The 26,231-nt window shown below is 37.1% G+C and overlaps 1 protein-coding gene across 1 annotated transcript in view; it reads left to right on the top strand.

Annotated features, from left to right (window-relative positions):
- Positions 1-23,411, top strand: part of ANO3 (anoctamin 3) — a 385,842-nt gene extending 362,431 nt beyond the window's left edge. Inside the window, exons 22-28 of the mRNA XM_040638905.1 lie at positions 5,234-5,331; positions 7,922-8,055; positions 8,951-9,103; positions 12,286-12,433; positions 17,120-17,200; positions 17,373-17,478; positions 22,043-23,411. Of these exons, the coding sequence (XP_040494839.1) occupies positions 5,234-5,331; positions 7,922-8,055; positions 8,951-9,103; positions 12,286-12,433; positions 17,120-17,200; positions 17,373-17,478; positions 22,043-22,225 (903 nt within the window). The 3' untranslated portion in view covers positions 22,226-23,411. The remainder of the gene's footprint in view (positions 1-5,233; positions 5,332-7,921; positions 8,056-8,950; positions 9,104-12,285; positions 12,434-17,119; positions 17,201-17,372; positions 17,479-22,042) is intronic.
- Positions 23,412-26,231: the final 2,820 nt, after the last annotated feature.

The following is a 26,231-nucleotide window of genomic DNA, read 5'->3' on the forward strand; positions in this document are numbered from 1 at the left end:
TTAAAATATCACTGCTATTAGTAACTTCAGGCATTTATATCATGCCAAAAAACGTGGTTTTCATTCTAGAAATTTTAAAAAAACTCACATTTGTACTTTCCACTAATTTTTTTTAAAATATTGATATCTTTGGGGCGCCTGGGTAGTGCAGTCGTTAATCGTCTGCCTTCGGCTCAGGGCGTGATCCCAGCGTTCTGGGATCGAGCCCCGCATCAGGCTCCTCCGCTGGGAGCCTGCTTCTTCCTCTCCCACTCCCCCTGCTTGTGTTCCCTCTCTCGCTGGCTGTCTCTATCTCTGCCAAATAAATAAATAAAAAATCCTTAAAAAATAAAATAAAATAAAATATTGATATCTTTGGTGCATCGGAAGTTTATTTTCATGTAAAGAGTAATCAAGATTCTTGCCCCCCCCCAAGTTGGCAGTCACATATTTCATTAATAATACATCTTTTATCACTCAGCAAAATTAGATTTCAAGATTTATCATATTCTGCATCTTGAAAAACATGTCTATTTCTAGACTCTGTTCAGTCTCAATGGTCAGTTGTTTATTGCTTCTGTAGTTCAAAATTGTTTTAATTATTCTAATGTAAAATCCAATATAATATGTGGTAATATTAGTAGGAGGTCATAATTTAGAGAGAGTCTAAGAAAAGTTTCCCTGAGAAAACAGGTATTTCCAGTCTCTATCTAAAACGTTCCCCCAAACTTAATGGAGTCCTCATTGATATCGTCTCCCTACAGCCTTCTAGTTGATTGGAATACATGGAGAAAACCTAAAACTTCCTAAGAATAACATGCTCTACATCATAGAAACCTGAGCTCACCTGTTAACCTTGCTACCTATTAATTTGTTGCCCTTAAATTAATCCCTCTGAATATCTGTCTCCTCATCTGTAAACTAGCAGTAGTAATACCTAGGTTGCAAAATTGTTTACAGATAAGAGATAATTTGCATAACACAACACAACCCCTAGACTTTGGAAGGCACTCTATAAATTGTAGCTGATAGTTGTCAATGATCTGTCTCCACAGCCACCCGGGTATTTTCCCCTTAGGCAAAAACAGGTGGAAGACCTTCCATAATTTCAGGCCTCGAGGAAGTCCCCAAATCAAACTTGGAGTTTTCACTCATAGCCCAGAAGTATGACTATATCTGCTAAAAGGCTTTCATCTACTCAGTTTGGCACCCAAAGGTTACTTTTTATCAGGAGTGTTCAACTGTGAGGAACAGGCAGGTAGATTTGCATATTGATGCCATTTTAGAAACTGCTGTCACCAATAATTTTGTTTAATTGGATATTTTTACTCTTAAGGGTAAAATTATTGGAAGTCATGTTTCTTCTTTGGGAGCCCCAGGGGAATAGTTCTAATACTGGTATCAGGAAAAATGTTTCATAACCATCCTAGATATTTTCCACAATATATATGGAATACATAATGGCCATATTTTCTAACAAAAGATTATTTATTTTGGAAAAAACCCATCGGTGAAATGAAAAATGTGGGTTTGCGATAGACCCTAGAAATTCTAGAAGTGTATACATAAATACACATAATGGAACATACAACAGCATTTCATTTCAGAATTCAGTCATACAACAAGCATTTATTGACACGTACTCCATTCCAGGCCTCTCTGGGGTAATACAAATGAAGAAGTCCCTTTCCTTTCTTGATGATGTTAATAATCCCGAGAGAAGAACTTAACCATGTTATGTAATAAGTATTGTGTCTTTGGAGTTTGACGGTCTCCATTTTAATTCTGCCCCACCCTAATGCCTGATTTTAATATCTCTAAGTCTTTTGTAGATTGTGATAGGAATAGCTATCTTGGTAGGATTGGTGAGATGTGGATAAAATTGGATCATGCATGTAAAATCCCTGGCACAGGGGTGCCTGGGTGGCTCAGCTGGTTAAGCATTTGCCTTCGACTCAGGTCATGATATCAGGGTCCTGGGATCAAGCCCCCCCATCAGGTTCCCTGCTTAGCGGGGATCCTGCTTCTGCTTCTCCTTCTCCTTCTGCCATTCCCCCCTCACCCCCTTTATACTCTCTGCCTCTCTCTGTCTCTGTCAAATAAATAAATAAAATATTTTAAAAAATAAAAAATAAAATAAAATCCCTGACACAAATAATGGTAACCATTATAAAGAAAGCAAAAAGTACTGCAATTTTATTTAAAACATTTATGAACTGGCTATCCTGACCTTTCCTCATATTATACTGTATAATACCTCGCATAAATATTTTAAGTAAATCTGTATAAAAATGTTAATAATGATTAATATTTAATGAGTGCTTACTATATGCCATCACCTTCCAGCAATTGTTGCTAACTGTTCTACATGTATTAATGTAAAAATTCTATTATTACACTCATCTTGCAGATGAGGAAACAGAAATTTAGGCAAGTTATATAATTTGCCTACAAGTATAGAAACAAACTTATAAATTGATGAAGTCATCAATCAGATTCGGCCAACCTAGCATCAGAGTCTGCACTTTGAACATTGTGCTTTCCAGTCACCATGGGGATAGCATATAGGCAAAACCAAGAACGTAAAGGAAATTGACTTTGATAAGAGATTGCTGAATGGTTGCTGACTAGCACATGTAAATTGGATTTAGAGTAAACATACCTCCTGTGAAAGGAACATGAGTATCAGAATCTGATAGTCCTATGTGCCACTGGGGTTCATCATCTACAAATGAAGAGACCAACACCCATCTTATGAGGTTCTCAGGAGGGGCAAATGAGAAAAATATGTGAAGACACTCAGCTATGGGTTGTCCACAGTCATATGATTTTGGAGGGGTGCAATGGGAATGAAAGCCTGGTTGTCCTACATACTCATCCATGCCCTTTTACTCATTCTAAGTATAGGCTCTCTTACCAAATGAATTTTAGAGTATTGAAGGACTGGATTTTGATCAAAGGAACCATTATTTGAGGAAGGCAGACCCACAAAAACTGTTGGATCCCTTTTTCTGCCCTATAAATCACCAAGTCATGAAGGCTCAATTTCAACAAAATTATAAATTGCCTGTCATTCAGCCTCCCCACTTTGGCCTGCGATTGTGGAGAATGAGCCAATGGTCTTCTTTTTTTCCCTCTCCACATAATAATATGCCTTGGTAAGCCAGCCTTTCAAGGCAACAAATACATTGGGTAAATAGAAATCATGTTTGGCGTTATGTACAAGAGCAAAGGATTGGAGTGCAGGAGACCAAGGCATTCAATTCCATACCAACAGTCAACATCATATGACCTTGTACGTGTTAATTTACGTCTTTCGGTCTCCATAAAAATGAAGATTTCATCTTGCAGCTGTGATCTATGCCTATGCCTGCCTCTGTAGTTTAGTAATTATTCTGTCTCAGACATTCTTCGAACCCATTTATCATACGTATGTGGCAGAGCTCAGGGGTCCTAAATTCACCCTAGAAGAAAGAGGCATGCTTAAATGGGAGAACCGAGACTTCTCTACACAATGAAAATTGTGGCAAGCGCTCTCTCTCTCTCTCTGACTCAGTTTAGGGAGTTTTAAATTACTGGGCTGGAACCGGAAAACCAGGCTCTTCGTGTCCTAATTATCTGTTCCCTTTGAAGTCCCACTGGTACCAATTTGATAGAAATAGAAACTGTGGATCAAAGCTATAGTGACTGTTGTTCTTATGAGCAGGACGTGAACCCATTTCTAAAGAAACAGACCCACGCTTTCCTACACAAGTATCTTCTACAGTACAAAGTTTTCAATCAAAACATGTCGATTGCAATTTTCCTTGTAATCACATTTTTGTTGGTGGGGGTTTCTAATGCTAACAGTTATTGGACATCTGAAAAAGCAGAGGAGCACAAGAAGGCAAAATTGGGATCATACTGACAAGGCATTCTGTGGCATGTTTTTATCACTTAAAAATACATTCTAGGGGCGCCTGGGTGGCACAGCGGTTAAGCGTCTGCCTTCGGCTCAGGGCGTGATCCCAGCGTTATGGGATCGAGTCCCACATCGGGCTCCTCCGCTATGAGCCTGCTTCTTCCTCTCCCACTCCCCCTGCTTGTGTTCCCTCTCTCGCTGGCTGTCTCTCTCTCTCTGTCAAATAAATAATAATAAAAAAAAATACATTCTAGTTTATGTAGTAGATATTCCCTCTCCAGGATATAGACCTTAACACCTGCCTCCTATCTTGAGGATGGGCTAGATTTAATTCACTTCAGAAAAGAATAGGGAAAGGGAAAAATGAGTAACTTTAGAGTAGAAATACCTGGCAAACTTTGTACCAACAAACTGATGAAGATTAATGTCACTAGTGGTGTCTGTGGCTATCATGTAACATCTGGGGGGATGTGGTGAAATTTACGTCTGTGATCTTCCTCCATCCTCAAAACACATAAATCCAGTCTCAGCACATGAAAACATCAGATAATGTTGGTTTCTCAGCTTTGACAAACATACCTTGATAATATCAGAGGCAATGGAGGGAACTGGCCGAAGTGCGTATGGGCATTCTCTGTACTTTCCTTGCAAATTTTCTACACATTTAAAATTATTCTACATCAAAAAGGTTATTTTGAAAGAACATATTATAAACACTTAAACATTTTTCTATTTCCTGATTGTTAATAGATACACAGTATTCCGGAGCACTCATTAAATGGGATCATGCCTAATACAGAGGTTGGCAGGTAGTAAGTGCTCATTAAAAGATAGATTTGTTATTTGTGGAATATAAGAAACAGCACAGAGGTTTCATAGGGGAAGGGAGGGAAAACTGAATGGTTGTTCTTCCAATAGGGAGACAAACCATGAAAGACTCTTAACTCTAGGAAACAAACAGGGTTGCTAGAGGAGAGGTGGGTGGGGGGATGGGGTAACTGGGTGATGGGCTTTAAGGAGGGCACGTGATGTGATGGGCCCTGGGTGTTATACACAACTGATGAATTATTGAACACTACATCTGAAACTAAGGATGTACTAAATGTTGGCTAATTGAATTTAAATAATAAAAAAGATTTGTTATTATTGATGTTTTAATTTTGATCAATATTCCACTCTAATTACTGAAACCTTCCCTATCAGATGTCCTTATACATGCTATTTCTTCCTTGTTTTTATTTTCTTCATGCACTGAGAGTGGGTGGCCTGGCTTTAGAATTCGCTGTACGGTTTGAAGGTGGGGACGTGCAACCAACTGACAAGAGCAAGACCATTGTTGTTGCTCTGTTTCAGTGTCATCCCAGTGGCTGTTTGATAGACCTCTGCCTCCAGATGGGCGTTATCATGTTTTTGAAGCAAATATGGAACAACTTCATGGAACTGGGATACCCGTGAGCACTTTATTTTTAGACTTGACTTATACATAGTTACAAAAAAGAAAGATAGAGGTAGTGGGACTAGTTCTTAAGAATGGGAGCCTATTAGACAGACAGGTATGAGTTCAGTTCCTGCTCTGCTGTTCACTCAATGTGTGACCGTGTGTGAGTGAGTTAACCTTGCCGAGCCTCAGTTTTCACATCTCTTAAGAGGGTATCAATGGCTATATGCACCTCAAGAAAACATTCGTGAAGAATAAAGGAAATAGTGGATGTCAAGCATCCAGTACTCTGTTTAACACGTTAAGATGCTTGTTGCTATTCTTAAAGCACTGTTGACAATACAGGTTCTTGAGGAGAAGAAGAACTTTCTGGGTTCTTCTGGCCACCAAAAGACCAAGGTTGTTGTTGTTTAACAAAGACAGCCTCCATTTTTGCTCCCCCTCTTAAAAAAGAATAAAACAAAAATAAAATTCTGGGTAGGGAGGTCTTATACACTTTATTACATGAAAAAGTTATTAGAACAGGATTGATTTCACAAAACAATAGCATTCTATTTTGTCCCTTTCGACAGGGTTTAACGTCTGTGGAATGCTGACATAAAGGCTGTTGAATGCCTACTTCTATATCTAATAACATAGATTACTCTTCCAAATACACTGAAATACAGTTTATGTAAAACAATGTGTTATGGAAGCTTTGAGGCCTAACCAAGGTTAAAAGCGTGACTATTTTGAGGAATTTCTTGACTGTGGAAGAACTAGTTAATTGATGATATAAATAGCTTAGGCTTAGTCATCTGATTATACTGTGATTCTTTCTCCTTGTTGGCCTACAAATGGTGTCAGGACATTGCAGAGTAGAGACTTTAGGGCTGGAGAAGTGATACCCACCCTGAAATCTGCCATAAACTATTGTGTTAAGTTACAGGCAGTCTTAGCACATGGACTATGACATAACTGAGACCTGCTTCAAATTCCTTCTCTGCCCCTTGCTTCTAATTTAAAGACGCTTCTAATTTACTTGACCTATCTGTGAGATTTTTTTTTTATTTATAAAATAAGGGAGGAGATTACAAGAGATGCCCAGTGGTCTTTAAACCTCATCAATAAATGACAGAACCTTTTTGTGAAGAGATTTTTATACAGATCTTCAATATTCAAAACAGAAAAAAATAAATCTCTTGTAAATGAAGAGAGCATAGGGATGAAGGTTTGGGGAGCCTGGTCCATTGTTTGTATCCCTTCCTATCCCTGGCCCATCTGTTTGAGACACAGGGTTTGGGAACATCATTTGAAAATAGCTGAGGAGATACGGTAGCAAGTGCCTGCCACAGGATCTAACGTGCTGTGAATGAAATAGCTTCATATGCACCGTCAAGATATAGTCGTCATTATAGCGTTAAGAATGATTCTTACTGTTGTCATCGTCCGTGTGCTTCTGTACATAGCATACACTTGGATGGCACATTTTCACCATGACCTTGCCCAAGTGGTCAGCCTGGATTGTGTACGATGGTAAGGGACATCCTGTTGGTGTTTTTCCGAATCTAGCAGGAGTGGACCAGTCACTAAAGCAATAATTTTGAAACTTTTATAACTTAGTTCTCTTTTTTAAAGTAAAATCTTAAGCAGACTGAAGGAAATAAAATTAAACCAAGCAGGCCTGCCTCAATCTCAACACCCAGCCCCTTTTCCATCTTCTTGAGGTCCCAGAGGCAACCTCCATGGGACGTACACTGAAGAACTAACTACCTCTATGGTGGTTCTTCCAACACCCACTGAGTTCTAGGTCCATGATTAATTACTACTGAGAGATGGGATACGCTGTGAGATTCACTTCATTCTAGAGGTAATGTTCATCTAATTCTTCAGATAATTAATTGCCCAGAAGTCCCCACTACGGGATATTTCTGAGTCCCATAATTTCAAGACTGCTCCTAAGCTAGGGAAATAGTGTTGTTAATTCCTTTCCACGTCTTTTAAATGGACTCAGGTACAGATCCATTGCCTGTAAATTATTGTTCACCATAGTGCTGAATGTAATTGTTAATACTCAAACCCTTCATGTTCATAAACTCACAGAGGTAAGTAGACTTACTAAAAGTCACATGGCTCGTGCATTGTAGGGTGGGAACTAGAACCTGTTATCTCTTGAAACCTTATCTAGGGCTCAGCTATTCAATATGGAACATGCTTTTACCCGTGTTCAGAGAGCACAGCCCAGAAGATTTTGGGTTATGAGCAATGAAGGGCTCAGATCCAATCACAACAGGCACCATAGAAGTTTAAGTATGTATAGAGGTTGATGGGGTGGGGGGAAGGAATCATACAAATGGGTGGTTGTCTAATAAGTACTGGAAGCACTTAAGTGTGTGGGGGGATGAATTCCCAGATACATATGTAGATGTGGACAAGGTCTAGGAAGGCTGAGGCCAATTCCCACCTCCTAAACTTGGAAGTTGAGACCATGCAAATATCTTCAATTCCCAGAAATGCTTAGTGTACACCCAGGGTAGTGGTATTTCTCTTCTCTTAACACACTATAAATTGTTCACCATATGCTTGTAAGAGCTCAAAAGCCCCTTGTCTGCTGTGTGATGTAGGTTGATCCAGAACTGGTGGTCACGACATAAAATCAAGCGGGGAATACAAGATGCATCCATACCTCAGTGGGAAAATGATTGGAACCTGCAGCCCATGAATATTCATGGACTGATGGATGAGTATTTAGAAATGGGTAAGGAGAGAAACTTCTATACGGCTATTTGGCCTTCTTGATATTTTTTTTTTTCTTTACACAGGCTCTGGTTCAAGAGAGAAAACCATCTCTCTCTTTTCCAACCCCAAGCATCCTAAAATACCTTTCTACCTTTATCTCAACATAACTAGAGAAGATATTAAAACAGTGTCCTTGGAAGGTTCACAAATTCTGTCCTTTGTCAGCCATAACATTTGACCAGAAGGAAGGGTTTTCTCATAGTAGAACACCTAGCTTTAGTGCAGATATTTTAAAAGGAATAAAATAAATCAGCACCCATTCCTTTGTTAAAAATATACCATCCTGCCCAAATAAAGCGATGATTATTTCTTGCAATAAATCTTTGCACGGACCTGGAGTGATTTTAGCTTCATTGAGAAGCCCTCTTATTTATATTAAGAAAAGGAAGATTCTCACTCCAACTGTTAAAATCTTTGTGTGTTGTCTTCACATTTGCTTTTTCTCTGGCCTTTAGTCTTCTTGTCTATAAAAAGAAAGGAAAAGATTAGGTATCTTGGGTCCTAAAGCTCTAAAGAGCTCAGCATTTTTCTTCAAGTCCTCCTCTTTGACTTCTTACTCGCTCTTCCTTCATGCTGCATGGTATAGTGATGGAAAGCAAATACACTTTCAATCCATTAAGATCAGAGTTTAAATGCAGGTTTTAACATTTTTTGCTGTCCACCCTTTAGCAAGCTTACTTAACACATATGAGCTATAGTTATCTCAACGGCCAAATATGATGAGCATATTTACCTTGTAGGGATATTGAAAGGATTAAAGGCAATTTATGTGAAGCACCTCCTAGGGCCCAAAGAAAGCACTCAAGAAACTGTATTGTTTATATTACTAATTTTGCAGTGCTGTCCCTTTACAGTTTTACAGTTTGGTTTTACCACCATCTTTGTTGCGGCTTTTCCTCTGGCCCCTCTTTTGGCTTTGTTAAACAATATCATTGAGATCAGGCTGGACGCATACAAATTTGTCACCCAGTGGCGGAGGCCTCTGCCGGCTCGAGCGACTGACATAGGTAAGATTCAGGAATTAAATGGTTTTTTTGCATTGCTGAGGCCAAGAAGAGCCTTGATCTAAGCACCATGTGGGTTTCCATTGTTGGGGCTCCCTTCCAACTATAACAAAGATCTGAGGAGGTTTGATTAATAAAATCATGAAATGAACACTAACTTAGTTGAGAGTATGTTTATACTAGAAATGCTATTTCATGAACTTGTTTATCACTAAAAATGATCTCATATACGTTTTTCCATGCTAATAAGTATAGCTCTGCTTCATTCTTCATAGTTACTGCACAAATTTCTATGGCATGTTATATAACATTTCTAAAAATCATCCCTTTAACTAGAGATGCTTAGATTGCTTCAGTTTTTTCTATTATGAGCAACACTGAGGTAAACATACATCTTCGTACATACTTTGTCTGATTTTTTCCTCAAGGTAAACTCCTAGAGTGGACCTCCTTTGCAAAGAGCATGTCCATTTAATTTTTTTTATATTTAAAATTTTGATGAATAATTTCTCATTATGTTCTCCAGAAATATCATGCCAATTTATACTCCTAACAGGTGTAATAAGGGTTATTTTTTTTTTTTTATTGGTGTTCGGTCCTCAACAATCTGAGGACGGAAAAAATGATATCTTGTTATGTTTCCTTGCATTTTTATAATTATGAGATTAAATATATTTGTATTTCTTCTTTACTGTTTATGACCTTAGGCTATTGTATCCGATTCGGTACGTCTTTATCTCTATGTTCAGAATATTCACCTTTGATATATGTGTTGCAGACATTTTCGAATGCTGGTTTTTAACCTTTTACTCCATCATGAATAAAGTTTTAAAATGTGTATATAATCACATTGATATATCTCTCTTATGGAGAGATTTATTTAATAACTCTCTTACAGAGAGTTATTATTTATGGCATTCTTAGAAAGGTCCTTTAGAACTCCCGATTTTTCACCGTGTTTTAGTTGTTGTTTTATATTTTAGATATATGGCTGTTATTTGGTTACCTGTTGGCATTTTATGATTTTATTTAAATTGTTGATCTAACTGGAATTTGTTGTTAACAAAGGGGTTGAAATTGAGATCCAGCTTGGTTTTTTTCCCAAAAGGTAGACAATTTTCCCAAAACCATTTATTAAATATTCCATCTTTCTTAACTTCTTTGAATTATCTCTATTATATGAAATTCTATATCAACTTAGATATAATTCCAGAATCTCCATTCATCTGACTACTTATTTTTGGCATACTGTTCTAATAAACTAGCTCCGTAACAGAAATTCTGAGTATGTGAAAAAGCAAATTCATACTTTTCCTTTTCCTTTTTGAGAATTTTCTGGCTAATATTGTAATGTTACCTTTTTAGTTAATTTTACTCATATGTATATTCCACAGCTAACAAATTTCATTAAAATATACTAATCTGTAGAGATTTAATGCTATTCAACTTGAGTTCCCATTTTTAAAACAATTATTACTGTTATTTAATTTAGATATATTTATTATTTCATTATTAAAATAATATAAACACATTAAAGAAATCTAGAGAATAAATCAAAGAGGAAAAAAAAAATCAAACTCCCTTTCCAGCTTTAGTTAGTGTTTATTGCACTTTCCAATGCAAAAAATATTATTTTTTTAAACTTTGCTACGTTATCTTGCTCAAGCCAGACCACACAAAGTTATAAAAAGAATTAATATTCATTCTCCACTCTTTGCCTTTCCCTTCAACCTCAGGGAATCGGTGATATCAATTAGGCATTATACTTTGTCAGTGTTTTTCTTGCTTATACAAATATCCAAAAAAAAATGCTTGTTTTTGGATTTTGCAATTTTTTTCTTCATGAATATCCTCCAGCTGAAAACATACTGGCATAATTCATTTTAATAGTTTAATAATACTCATAATATGGTTGTACTATAAATTTTATAGTAATTTACTTAGTTTTCCCATTGTTAAGCAGGAGTAAGCATACATAAATATAGGTATAGACAAATATAGGATACATATAGACACAGACATAGATATTATATATATCGTGTATCACATATCCATAGATGTGTGTGTACAGTGTATCTGTAGTACAGATCCCCAAAATAAGGCCTGCTAGATTAAAATGTATTCATGTTTTAATTTTAAAAGATATCAGATTAATCACCACAAATATTAAAATAAGTCATACTTCAAACAACCATGTTTGTTTTGTTCACTGTTTGTATAATCCCTAAGTAGCAGGGGATGGCCTAAGTCTTTAAAATCTTCTACAATCTGGTAGATTTTAAAAAAACCTATTTTTTGAAGGCTGTTTCTCCAAATACTAGTAATTGAAAAATTTTTAATAGATTTATTGATCATTTACAATTCCATACCAAATTACTTGTTTGTATTCTTTGCCCATTTTTCTCTTGCCTTATTAAAATTTAGGACATTTTGTGCATTTTGTATAATAACCTTTTTCTAGTTTTTGTGAAGCTAATATTTTCTCCCTGGTGATTGTTTTCTTTTCACCGAATACTGTTACTTTTGTAAAAATAAATGTTAAATTTTGATGTATTTGAATATTTTTATGAATTCTGACTTCCTGTTTCATGACTTTTTATGTCTTATGTCTTTTTTATTTTTTTATTATGACTCAATATAATGAAAAATTATAAAGATTTTGAAAAACAAAGAAAGGGGTTGGCAGAGAGAAAGTTGCCATGCTATCCAGTCTTTAGTACTTTTGAGTGTTTCTTTCCAGGACTTTTTTTTTTTCATATCAATGTGTTTAAAGCTAAGTTTAATCTTATTTGAAGCATCAGTTTTGACTGTAACCAATAGTATGTGGATGCCGTATACAATTTCAAAACCTTTTTTGTACATCTGTATGCCGGATTGGAAGTCAACTAGTGATTTCCAGGTCTTGACACCAGACTTTTACATGTTTGTATTTTTACTTTAAAATGTACTTGAATAAATTCCCGATATTTTAATTTTCAAATCTCTCTAGATGAGGTCTACCTTCCCTCTGCGGAAAGCGTAGTCAGTGGGTGTCTGATCTGTAGTGAGATATTGTACTAAGAAAGTGAATAAGGGACAGAGCTGTAGCCCCAACAGAAGGAAAACATTGTTTCCAAAGAAGAGTCATTAGAGGGTTTTAATTTTTTTTGCATTTCATTCCCCATCTCTACTCTTTCTCCTACTAGGAATCTGGTATGGCATTCTTGAAGGAATCGGTATACTGGCTGTGATCACCAATGCATTTGTAATTGCTATTACATCTGATTACATCCCACGTTTTGTCTATGAATACAAATACGGCCCCTGTGCAAGTCGTTTTGAATATGGTGAAAAGTAAGGTTGAGATTCATACATTTTTCTGACGTGTTTCATGTTTGTGATTGAAATGGGAACTCATTGGGAAGATCTGTTCTGTGACCATTAAGGGCAGTGTTTTTGATCATTGTACTTACAGTGTGCTCATTGGATGAAATGAAGCAGGATAAAAAGGGCGACGGTGCTTTTTTACGCAACTAATTTTAGAGTCTGTCTCTGTTTTTACTTGTAAATGCATCACTGGTATCCAAATGTTAAAACCATTATAATGTATTTAGGAGTTAAATTCAGAACTGGAAGAGTTGTTAGAAATCATCCAATGCAGTCTTCTGACGATATAGATGGGAAAACTGAAGCCCACACTGGTTAATCAAATCACTTTAGGGAATAAAGCTAGTTTGCAGGGAGATACAGAATGTGAAGAATTGTGAGCTACGTGACAAGAGTTTTCTTTCCTTTTTTTTTTTTTTTTTTTTTTTTTTTGTTAAAGATTTTATTTATTTATTTGAGAGAGAGAGCACAGCCAGGAGTCAGAGGGAGAAGCAGACTCCCTGCTGAGCAGGGAGTCCGACGTGGGGCTCAATCCCAGAACCCTGGGATCATGACCTGAGCCCAAGACAGGCACTTAACTGACTGAGCCACCCAGATGCCCCTTTTCTCAAAAGGAATTTATAACTAGGAATTTTAAGGTGCAGAAAATGCTGCCCTGGATCTTTGTCTTTTTTTTTGTTGTTGTTACTAAAATTTGAGTCCACACTTCAGAGCAACATTTCTCAACCTCTGTGCTATGGACATTTTAGACCAATTAATTCTGTTCTGGGGGGGAGGTGGGGGCTATTCTATGCATTGTAGGATACTCAACAGCATCCTTGGCCTCTACCCAATAGATACAAATAGCAACCTCCCTATTCCGCAAGTTGTGACAACCTAAAATTGCAAAATGCCCCTGGGGGACAAAATCACCCAGTTTACAAGCACTATTTTAGGGGAAATGGGTTTTGCACATCTTTTCTTCTTTGAAAGCAAGTATTAAGAGAGAATGCAAGAGAGCACTGGACTTGGGAAACAGAAATGGGAGTTTCAGCTGGAGATTAGCCTTAGGTGTGGCAGTAGTGAGAGGAGAAGCCATCTTCCCCTCGTGCCTCAAGAGCGGCTTTGGGCATGCGTCTTGTTTAGATGCAGGGCAAGTGCCCCAGGAACCTGAGCTATGGTTTAAGATGAAATCAACCCTTAGCTCTACTGATGGACTGATGTTTTTCTCAGAACACTGAAATGCCTTTCTGAACATAAATATGTCAGTTTTTCAAAGAGATGTAATAAAGACATAAAATATATTTTGGAACCTTGTCAAGGGACTTTAACTTAAAATTAAGTGCCCTAGCCCTGGGTGCCTCAGCCGTTAAGTGTCTGCCTTCGGCTCAGGTCATGATCCCAGGGTCCAGGGATTGAGCCCCGCATCGGGCTCCCTGCTTGATGGGAAGCCTGCTTCTCCCTCTCCCACTCCCCTTGCTTGTGTTCCCTCTCTCGCTGTCTCTGTCTTTCAAATAAATAAATAAAATCTTTTAAAAAAAATTGAATGCCCTAGGTTCAAATTCTAACTCTGCCTTTTTAAAAGGCACATCGTCAATCTGGACCTATCCTAAAGAAACGGTGTCTAAAGTAGCATTTTATAAACAATAAAAGACTATATAAATAAACTGGTTTTAGTATTAATAGTGAAAAAAACAAAAAAAAGTCTCTTTTGTCTTAATTCAAAACAGTCTAGAAGCAGATTTTAAGAGTTTATAATATGTAGGCAAATTTGTCAGCCCTCTTCCTTAAAAGCATTATTTGCTACTGTCTTTGTCTCCACCTAGTGGCAGGTGAAAATGAAATTGGTTGGTTATCTGCTTTGTTTCCTTTTCAAGTCCTGCCTTTCAGGGAGATAGCACCTGACGCCTCCTCCATATTCAATGACCAGATGTAGAATAACTTCAAGAAGAGATGTGGAGGGCTTACATGAGGTTGAAAGCACACATTTCTAGGGCCATCGTGTTATTTAATTTTTTCCAGGTATATTTAGGAGTGATTCATTCAGATCAGAAATTTTCAGACCAAGTTAGCAAAAGAACAAAACGGCAGTGGAGAGGAGGGTATTAGCAAGAGAGCAGTTGGGATGATAAATCATGGGGTCTGAGATGGACAGGGAACGGAGTGAAACAAGTGTGGTCCCTGTGCTTTAGAATTCAGGGGTTAGAATGAGATAGATGGACATTCGAATCCAGGTTTTAACAACTGTTTATCCTGGGCAGTGACTCTCAACATGGGATCTGCAGGTCTCCTTCAGGTTGTTTTCGTAATAATACTAAGATATTATTTGCTTGTTTTGCCATATTGACATTTGTACAGATGGTACAAAAGTGATAGAGGATAAAATGTGCTGGTGGCTTCGCATAACTGAAGGCAGTGGTACCAAAAATGCTAGCACTGATTGTATTCCTCACCATTGTAGAAGTACCATTTAAAAAGCACGAGTAAGAAAACTCAGAATGCCCTTGAGGAAGCAATAATAATTGTTATGTTTATCAAATCTCCACCTTTGAATAAATGTCTTTTCAATATTCTATTTGACAAAATGCAAAGTGTGGCAAAGCTCTTCTGCTACACACTAAAGTGTGGTGATGGTCGTCTCAGAGGAGAACACTTGCATGACTGTTGGATTTGCAGACTACACAAAATTTTTTTAAAGATTTTATTTATTTATTTGAGAGTGAGTGAGTGAGAGAGCGAGCATGCGTGCACAGAGGGAGAGGGAGAAGCAGACTCCCTGCCGAGCAGAGAGCCCGACGTGGGGCCCAATCCCAGGGCCCCGAGATCATGACCTGAGCTGAGGGCAGACACTTAATGGACTGAGCCACCCAGGCGCCCCGACACAAAATTTTTTTAGCAGGAAATAGTGATTGCTAGATAAACTATGATTATTCAGACTTGGGTATTTAGGAGGCAGTCTTCTAGAAATGGACAAAACCAGCTTGTCACTTGAGGGAAAATAATTGACAGTGTTTGTTGCCTTTAATAAAGGTCAAGTTTTGAAGTGAAAATCAGAATTTTGGATAATTTTATCTACCACTGAGCTTGAAAGGTTCCCAGTACTTACAGATTTTTTTCCCTGATAAAAATCAGTGGTGATATTAGCAATTATGATTTTCATGGTCTATAGTAAAAATATACCAACATTTGGAAGATCTGCATAATTCGGGAAACACATATTTCCCAAGTGACCCATATTTAATGTCACAAAATCATGCATGGATAAAATATGAATTCAAAGTACAAGATGGACCTGTGGATTTTAATGTAAAATCCATTATTGATACTTTAAGACTCCACATTGTGGTTAAACTTTAAAAAATGACCACAGGTGGGGCGCCTGGGTGGCTTAGTCGTTAAGCATCTGCTTTCGGCTCAGGGCGTGATCCCAGCGTTCTGGGATCGAGCCCCACAACAGGCTCCTCCGCTGGGAGCCTGCTTCTTCCTCTCCCACTCCCCCTGCTTGTGTTCCCGCTTTTGCTGGCTGTCTCTCTCTGTCAAATAAATAAATAAAATTTTTAAAAAAAAGACCACAGGTAGACCTTTGGTGTAATGTCAATGAAAAATATCAATGATTACTTGAAATGCTATTAAAATATCCTTTGTTTCAAGTACTTAATTATGTAATTATCAGATTCTCTACTTATTCTTCAACCAAAACAACATATTGCAACCAGATTTAACACAGAAACAGATGTGAGAATCTAACTGTCTTTTATTACGGCAGACATCAAAGGATTTGCAAACATGTAAGACAATGTCATTCCTCTCACTTCATCTTTTGGAACAGACAGCTATTTTTCTTTAAAAATGTGCTATTTATATCAACATGTAATAGATTTGATAAAGTATCTTAAATGAATTAATAGGTAAATATTTTCTAAATTTCTGTTTTAATTTCTAATGTGTTAAATACCAATGCCTATACCTCTCTGTAAAAAGCTCCTTGAGATTCTCAATAATTTTTAAAAATGTAAAGGTTAGCTGAGATCAGAAATTCTGAGAATTATAGGCTTAGGAGAAAGTTATTTAGTCTCTGTAAAACTTAGTTCTTTAATCTCTTTGATGGAGATGATAATATATATGTTCTAAAGCTCTAAGGTTATTGTAAAAGTTAACTCTGACCACAATTTAATACCTCACCACCAGGACAGGGATTTTAACCTGTTTTGTTCATCGTCAAATGCCAATTGTCTAGGAAGTTTTCTAACGAATTATAGGTCCTCAATAAATATATATTGAAGAAGTTAATAAATCACAAAGACACGTGTTGATCAATTGGCTGCTTAATTACAGTTAGCCAGATAGTGTGATATGCGTCTATATTTATAAAACATACATTTATAGAGTTTTAATGCATGGGAAGTAATTTACACAATGCCAAGTGCATAGTAAACACTTAATAAACGTAAGCCAAATGAAAGCAAGGAAACAGTGGACAAGATTCTGTCTCATTGGGGTAAAATTACAGATTAATGGAAGTTAAGAGATAGAATCAGAGAGCTGAGTTGCTAGGAATTTGTAATTAAAATGGAAGGAATCATAGCACTTATTGAATCCTGTCATGTGTAATGAAGGAATTGGACTTGGAATTTATGTCTCTCTGAATCACACGATGCTTTTCTTTTCTCCCAGTTGTTTAAAGGGATATGTCAACAATAGCCTATCCTTCTTTGACCTGAGCGAGCTTGGTATGGGAAAATCTGGTTATTGCAGGTACTTATAAATTATAGCTATCTTTGCTTCCTGCTTTCATCTCCCATCTCCTCTCTCTACACGCCGATGAGCCCATTTCAACTGTCATTTTGGGGTTTTGGCAAATTGAAAACATTTGGAGCCTCTGCACTTTGGTCTCTATTCCTCAACTTCTTTGTCTTGTGGATTTTAGGTACCGAGACTACAGAGGTCCCCCTTGGAGTTCCAAACCCTATGAATTCACCTTACAATACTGGCATATCCTTGCTGCTCGACTGGCCTTCATTATCGTGTTCGAGGTTAGTCACAGGCTGATAAACTCACTATTGGTAAACGCTCTCCGACTGATACATCAGTTGACTCTTCGATACAGTAGCTCCTCACTGACTTCCAAAAAAAGACTTTTGTATATCACAGTAAAAGGTTTAGATACGGTGAAGCTGCTGTACAATATACAAAAAAGCAAGAGCTGAATAATGTCAGTGGGAATTTATACCAGAAAACTGGATAATAGAGGCTATTAATAGTTGAATCGAAAACTTAACCTTGAGCCTTGTAGTAAGCACATTGAAAGAAAGGATGGTTTTCATCATTGGAGGAGAGAATCTATACTTGTTCATCAGGGTGGAGAAACTTATTTGCTAATCAACTTAATTACAGTTGACCACATGTGTATTTGTCTAAGGGACAGCACATAATTGAATAAACAATGCCTGAGAACACGTCCATAGAACGTGCATAGATTTCGATTATCAGAGCCATTGACATTAGACTGTAGTCCTGTGAAGAAATTTTGAAGCAGCTAAAGTATTATTGCCTTCCTTAACATATAAGAAGCTTGATACAATGAGGAATTTAGTGCGGGGATGTATTGAGTATTCTCTAAGGTACCACCAAGTTCTGTGGAAAAACCTGGAATGCATCTGTTTTTTAGAAAGAGAAAAAAAGTAGCCATATTGAAAACTTTCGGGAAAAGTCTTCTCAAAGGCAGATATATCTCTCCACCGAGCTCCAAAAAATATCTCAAATTTTGTAGTGAAACATCCCTCATCCGTAAAATGAAATGCTTACCTCTAAGGTTTACTCCAGGATGAAATTCTATTACCTAATGACTCCATGAGCCTATAAAAATGTCTCCTGATGAAGTGTGACTTTTTACTTTATTACAGGTAGCATAAGAGGTTAAGGCGTATTTCCAATCCAGTGATTCTGAGAAGTCTTTTTTTATTGTGTTTTTAATGTACATTTTTTTCTTCTTCATCTTCTTTTGGAACTCAAGTGAACAGACTTAGTCAAATGTCTGGACTCGCAGCAACCTGTCATTGTAGACACATACGATTCCCTCTTTATCTTTTCTTCTTCATTCCTCATTACTAATTCCATTACCCACCTACTCCAAAAGCACCCACTCTCTTTTCTTCAGAAGTTTTTCCACATGTTTATTTGAATATACATATATATATATATATATATATATATATATTGTTTTAAATGTTCTTTTTTCAAAATTACTTCAGTGGTATTATGTAATAACTCATTTTTATCTCTTACCTATTTTACTTTTTTAGATCTAGAGAGAAGTCTATCCACATTTAGATAATTTCTTCTGTCTACTGAGTATGATAGTTCATTGAATTTAAATGCCATAGTCCCCATGGGTGTGTACTTAGGCCTACAATAATTCTCTCTACCTCTATAAATCTCTTATTAGAAATTTTGGACATGTTGCCTTCTGAACATTATTTAAGGGTTTTTCAGGAGTATTATACGCAAGCGTGGAATTATTTATATGCATACTAGATTTCACATAATACTGACAGTTCCCTCTCCAAATTCCCTTAGATTTTTGCCAGATTTTCCTATTGTCTGAATTTCTAATATTTTGCAGTTGGATAAGAGTAAGGTAATATCTTGTTTTAATTTTTTTAAATCTGTTTACTCATGACATTGACTATCACTTTTTTTTTTTTTTACTAGAAAGCCATTTTGGTTTCCTTTTTTGTCAATTTATAAATTTGATCTATTTTTGGCTGAGTTTCCAGTTTATTTGTTACCAAATTTCAATATTTTCTTACATGTTTATCAGTTATAAACCAGTCTTTACCAGTTATAAACACTCCAGATATCCTTTTCTTGTCCATAACCTATTAATTTTATCTATTAACAAATAGTGTCTAATTTTGATGTCATCAAGCCCATCATTGTTTTCCTATTAAGGTTTTGGCTTTTTTGGTCTAACTTCTTCAGGAAATTTTCTTATGTCCAGATCAAAAGGATATTCTACTGTATTTTTTACTATTAATTTTATAGTCTTACCTATCACACATCCTAAAGATGTCAGGACTTTTCATAGCATCTGAGGGAAAACTTATTTGTCTTATTCTCTATATAGTGACATAGTTTTTTGTACTGCTGTTTACTAATATGTTATTTATCCACTGATTTGTAAATCCACCTCTGTAATATTCCAAGTCCCTAGAGTAGGCGTACGCCTGGCCTCAGTGTTCTGATTTCATTACTCCATTTGTCTATTCCTGTTCACTGTCACACCGTTTAAATGCCATGGTTTATCTGATAAAGCCCGCCACTTCCCACCCTTGCCAAGCCTGCTCTTATTTTTAAAAATTGCCTCAGCTATTTAGAGTTATTAATCATGCATATACATTGCAGAAGCCATTTTTCAGACTCCCCCAAATATCCTACAAGGGTTATGGTTAGAATTACATTTATAGAAAGCACATGTTGACTTATTTACATAATCTGTGCTGATTCATTAATAAACATGACATTTATTCAAATTGTTCTTATATCCTTTAATTGGGTTTTAAAATATTCTCTTGCTTGTTCATTCCTTCTTATTTCCGAAAAATTTGCAGATATTTTTATTGCTGTTATAAATACTATCTTAGCCTCCATGATGAGTTGATTGATTTTTGCTGAAATTTCTAATGGTCCTTCTAAAATATGTGTAGCTCCTTGTTTAAGTCTTTCACTTGTTCTACTCTTCTGTCTGTTAAATCTGTTAGATTGTCTTTTCAAAGGATAGTTCAAGTTGCCAGTGTCTCTGCACTTGCGAGGTCTATGCCTCCTTTTTCTTGCTTGCCCCACTGTATTGTTGGAAATTTCAGTGAATAGCACTGTGTTGAATAGCAGTGGTGTGAGCAGTTGTGTCTTGTTTCCAAATTTAATACAAATACTTCCAATTTTGTTTTTCTAAGTATGATTCTTGCTGTAGGTTTTTTGTTTAAGATAAATTCTGTCAGTTTAAGAAAATTGGCATCTATGCCTAGTTATATACTTGCCTTGATAAATGATAAACTTTAGCTTTTTAAAAATATAGTTTTTTAAAAATACTGAATCATCTTTGCATATCAGTCTCTCTAGGGAAATCAGTTTACAGGGTCATTTATTGCCATTGTTTAGGACTCAGTGCTTATTCTTCACTAATTTAAATTATAACAAATGGTTTTGATTTTTATTTCTATACCTTTTGAGACCCATTGCTGGATATTTCTGTGAATACCAAATATTTGATCAGGAAAGAGACTCCTGAACTACTTTTCTATGGGAAATATGCTTTACCGTGATCTCCTGCGCAGTGCAGGTTACTGAGACACTCACAGTAAACCCAGTTAAAAGTGCCTTGAATTCTTCCTTTCCACATAGAGAGACCATTGTCACGAAGTACTGTAGGTAAATGGGTTTTTTCCACTTATCATCCTAATTCTATCAGAATCAGCTTTTCTTTTCTTTTCTGACCAATTGGAAGGTCTACTCTCCTCCACGGGAAAAGAGAAAGGATGCATTTATTATAATAGGAGATGATATTTACGAGGTGCTTATAATGCATCAAGCCCTTCTCTCAGCCCTTCACATGTATTTGCTCATTTAATCTTCATAACGACCTTTAAGAGATATTATTACTGTCACCATTTTAGAGATGAGACACAGAGAACATAGGTGATTTCCATAGGATTACACAACTAATGAGTGTCAGGGCATGGTTCAAACACAGGTAGTCTCATTCAACCTCTGAACTTTCTACCACAGTCTTATTACTTTTTGGGTTTTATCCTGTCTTTTTTATTTACAATACTTTTGTCAGTCCGTTTTTAAAAATTAGTACATCTTTATCATAAAAGAATTATGTAATAGAGACAAAATATTTTACAGTATTTCAACTTACTAGAATAGAAATTCTATAAAATGCATGTGCTGGACATTGAGGCCAATGCCAGTATCCCAGAGAGACTGTATTCTGTGCGACTTGTACCCTGTGATTACAATCTATCAGATATGAATTTTCCCTGGATGTGATCTCTCATCCGTGCATAGCAATGCATGTCGGGGCACCTGGGTGGCTCAGTCGTTAAGCATCTGTCTTCGGCTCAGGGCGTGATCCCAGCGTTATGGGATCAAGCCCTGCATTGGGCTCCTCTGCTGGGAGCCTGCTTCTTCCTCTCCCACTCCCCCTGCTTGTGTTCCCTCTCACTTCTCTCTCTCTCTGTCAAATAAATAAATAAAATCCAAAAAAAAAAAAAAAACAATGCATGGCATAATAGGGTTGCATAATATATAAGGATTTTACAGATGTGAACTTAAGATTAATTCGATGGTTATAAAGTGATATCAACATATGGCACCAGAAAGAGGAAGAAATTCTGTTGTCTCCTAATACTTACGTGATTGAAAGCAACAATGTAAGTAGTCCCAATATCATTTCTGAAAATGTTAATATTCTAGATCATACATCCTGAGTTCTGACGCTTGACTGTAAGGCAAACACAACACTGTTTATGATCTGTTTTATAACTGGCCTCCCAGAATCTTTGAAAAGTGCACTTTCCCCTCTGAAATTTGCAGCACCTTGTTTTTGGGATCAAGTCGTTCATCGCATACCTGATTCCAGATGTACCAAAGAACCTGTATGACCGAATACGGCGGGAGAAGTACTTAGTCCAAGAGATGATGTACGAGGCTGAGCTAGAGCATTTGCAGCAACAACGGAGAAAAAGTGGTCATCCTGTTCACCACGAATGGCCTTAGTTGATTCCTGCTGCCCAGAGGGGCGATAGCGTCAGTGGGAATGACAGCAACTTTAAATTCTAGGCGGAATCCGGGAGGAAAGCATACCTGGCAAACCATATGTATGATATGTTACTTGGAAATGCATCGCAGCCACCTCTGGGATTTGGAATATCCAGGCTTCTAGGGAAAAATACAGGACTCATGACCTTAAAAAATGGTTAGATTGACAGTGCAGGAAGCCAGGATCTAATTCTCAGACCCAGCCTCAGGGAGTTGTGTGTTTGGAGTCTCATCAGCTGCCAAGTCACGGGAGCTCATCACCTCCATCAGCTGCCAAGTCACGGGAAGGGTGATGGTGAGGTTTCTAGCAACAGATTTCCATGTAAACGTTCATAAGCCAGGCATGCCGAAAGTCTCGTGTGGTCTTCAATCACATACTCTGGAACCTTGGGTTGAGTTGAGATACTTAGAGGAAATGACTTACTAGGAATGACTTAAATCAGTTATTGCCTTTGCTGCCAGAATTCCGTGTCCCTTCAGCTTCTAGGTTTGGGGAATTTTTCTTGTTCCTTGCTGAGATTATGGATCTGTGCCACAAGGAATTTATGCTGCTTTACACTGACTATGCAGTGGAATTGTTGCACACCACCTTTAGTAGTCAAACCAAAAACTAAGATTCTAAAAAGAATACCATTCATTGAAATATATTCTATTGCATTGGCTACATTCAAACGTGTTGTGTCACTGGCAGAACAAGTTGCACTGCCTTTTTTTAAACAACCGAATTCCAATAGAGCCACATACTTAAAAAATATGGGCGTTTATTCTCATATCATTTAGAATACCACTCATCCGTATTTTACCGTGGAGGGCTGTTTTATAGTATTTTTAATTTTTTCCTCCCTGGTTTATTATAACAACTCTTACAGAATAACAGAATAACTTGAAATGCTGTACATATGTCGGTTTTCCTTGTACCTTTGCACCCTGACAATATGTAATGCAAGTTACATTTTGTGCAGCTCTGAGACCAGTTACATAGTATGCCATTGTGACTTGTGACTCATATTCAGGAAACCAGAAGCCAAATGCTTTGCAACAACTTTAAGCTTTTCTAACAATGTGCACTTTTGTTCATGAGCTAATGAAAACAATGCATGAATATAAATTTATATTATTTGTAAAAAAAAAAAAACAAAAACCCACATTTTTTGTTTTATTTTCTTTTCGATGAGGGGAGATTTTTGTTATTGTTTCTTTGATAGACTAATTTAGTTGATTTTTGAAAACTCTCTCAAAACCAAGATCAAGTCAATTGTGAAAGACATCATTTTGCTTTGTTGTGGAGTTGCTATTTCCGCGTCAGCTCTGTTTGTGTTATTGGTGTTCACAGACAGATGAAGTGGGAATGATGAAGCATTCAAGGAAAGAAAGCCTGGTGGAGGCATAAGCAATGGGAGCGGGAGGGGAAGGAAGAGGAGAGTTGAAGTGAGGGAAAGACTGGAAGAAATCAAGACTCCTTTCCTTGGCAAAGCAATCAAAACGAATCTGTTTTCCTCCCCTGGGAATGGGGCGGCAAATGACATATACTCACATATCCACATATATACATACATACATATATGATTCATAATCTTTGTCCGGTTTTTCAGTCAATTAAACAAAGCACAGTTATTTCCAAAATGCGTAAAGACCAGATTAAAGACAGAGGAAATAAAGCTACTTTGTATATATGCTAGCGTGTCTCTAGTAAGAAAATTAAAAAGTTTCTCTTACTAGACAACTGCTTTTTATTATTCTGACACTGAAAATGGTTTTTTGACTTTTTCTTCTTTTACTGCAGGGAAAAGCTGTGATAGATCATAGTTGTTCCTTGGTTTGCCTTTGTCAGGAATACCTCCCTACTTGCCCTCTGATTCTGACAGAGCCAGGGGTAGGACCTGGGACTCTGAACTTCCTCCCATGCCTTTGTCTCATGGGACTCTTCCATTCAGATTCCTCGGAGATTCTGTTTCTGCCACCTGCATATTCATAGCAACTAATTCCACTAACTACACAAAGGAGTTTTAAACTCCTCCATTTCTGTAGCATCTGTAGCATTTCCTTTTCTTTGTTAGCTAAATGCATACCATGCCTGAGAATAAGTACTCTGTATGCTTATTGAAGACATAAATGAACCTAACATTTATGTATTTCCCAAATTAGGGATACACGACAAAGACATCCGTCTTGCAGTAGAGCAAAGAATAATGATAGCCATGCCCTTAAGAATTCTTTCTGTTCCTTCTGAGTTATTTTTATAATACCACCATCAGGGTTTTAAATTGTATTGATTGCCTGGAGAGAAAAACATGAAAAGAGAATGGTATTTTTAATAAAAAAATAATAATACATCGATTTAGACATTGCCTTCTCTGGTAATTTCTCAGACCAATCGAAAAATAGAAGAAACAATGAAAAAGTTATCTGAAAATTTCCTTTTGTGAAACAATGCAGTAGAACCTAGCTCTGCCTTCATCGTTATTGATGGCAAAATGTTGGCAGCCCCCTCACAGTATGTGAGTTTTAAATCACTCTGCTTTCGTTGAGAGAAATGTTTTATATCATGGTTTTCATATGAATACAAATTATTTCTCAAAGATTTATATAGCACACACTATTCTCAGGAATTCTGTATTACATGAATGCTGCTTATATATTTTCATATTCTCAATCGTTGTCTTTTCAAGCAAATATCTAATATATATGTGCATGCAGTCTGCCTTGACAAGTTGTTCGAAGCTGTAGCACTTTCCCAGTACAGTGTGTGGAAAACCGCTCGAAGTAGTAGCCGACATAGTTTGCGATGTCTGAGTCTGTGCACGCCCTTCTCAATAAAATGCTGCTGAGTGACAGCATGATGACACGCAGCTTCTGAATGATGCACTGTCTTTCAAAATGACTCAGCACAATGTGTTGTAGAACGGAATGAAAAGGAACCTTTTTCACTCAATAAATTATGTGATATATTTCTTCCTATATTTTGCATGTTCAAGTTGATCCTGCTTGTTTTTTAAATAGAAGTTGGGGTGGGTACGGGGAGACGGGATTGCTCACTCTTTAGCTCCAAAGGCAATAGTGTCCTAGTCTTGCAAGCCCTTGTTCCACTCCTACAAAGTTTTGGCTGTTTGTCTTCCGATAAGCTCATTGTCATCATCAAGGCATTTGCACATGAAGCGTACAGATGGAGAATCCTACTGATTTTAATAATGCTTTGTTCTAGAAACAGATGGGAGAGGAAGCTTGATTTGTTCTTAAGAAGACAATAATGCTTCTATCAGACAGAAGCATTTTCTTTTTCACACTTGGGCTGGCTCCGCCAATCACTTTGAAAACCTCCTTAGGCTAAGAATTTTAGCCCTGATAAAGTTCGTGTCCAGGGACGAGGACGTTTAGGGGCACTGCAGCCAACTGCCATCAAGAGGTGACCAAATTGCCCATTTTTTCTCAACTTGGTCAAAATTGAAAATCCAGGTTGCCTGTAGAGTTGCTTAGCTGATGTGGCTGAATTCGTTAGTCTGTCAACTGGGGGCAGGTAGACAGAGGCCCAGGGTGTGGTGTGTGTGCTTGTGCTGTGTGTGTGTGTGTGTGTGTGTGTGCACTTACTGTCTGTGAGATATGCCCAACTCAGTCCTACGATGGTCATAAGATATTTCCATTCCATTTTCCCCCAAATCACAATATTATAACAGGCTTTAGGAATAGTTGTGGATGTTACCCAGGTAATCAGTTAACATCGTATTCTTTCTGGTGTTCTCAGTAACTCAGGACAGAGAACCTTTTAGGAATGGCCTAAAATACCTAGCTTCTGATAGAAAAGTGTGACTTTTCCTACAGGCATTTCTATTCAAACTGAAATATGCCAACAATATGTAGTCCAACGTATTTTATTGACTTGGCGTTAGCTAGAATTATTGATCAGACTTAGGTTCCTGCTACCTGGGATTTGTGTATTTGTAATGGTGATAAGTTACCTTCAGTTGAA

The sequence above is a fragment of the Ursus maritimus genome, unplaced genomic scaffold (genome assembly GCF_017311325.1).
Source record: "Ursus maritimus isolate PB19 unplaced genomic scaffold, ASM1731132v1 scaffold_23, whole genome shotgun sequence".
In the NCBI taxonomy this organism is placed as follows: Eukaryota; Metazoa; Chordata; class Mammalia; order Carnivora; family Ursidae; genus Ursus; species Ursus maritimus.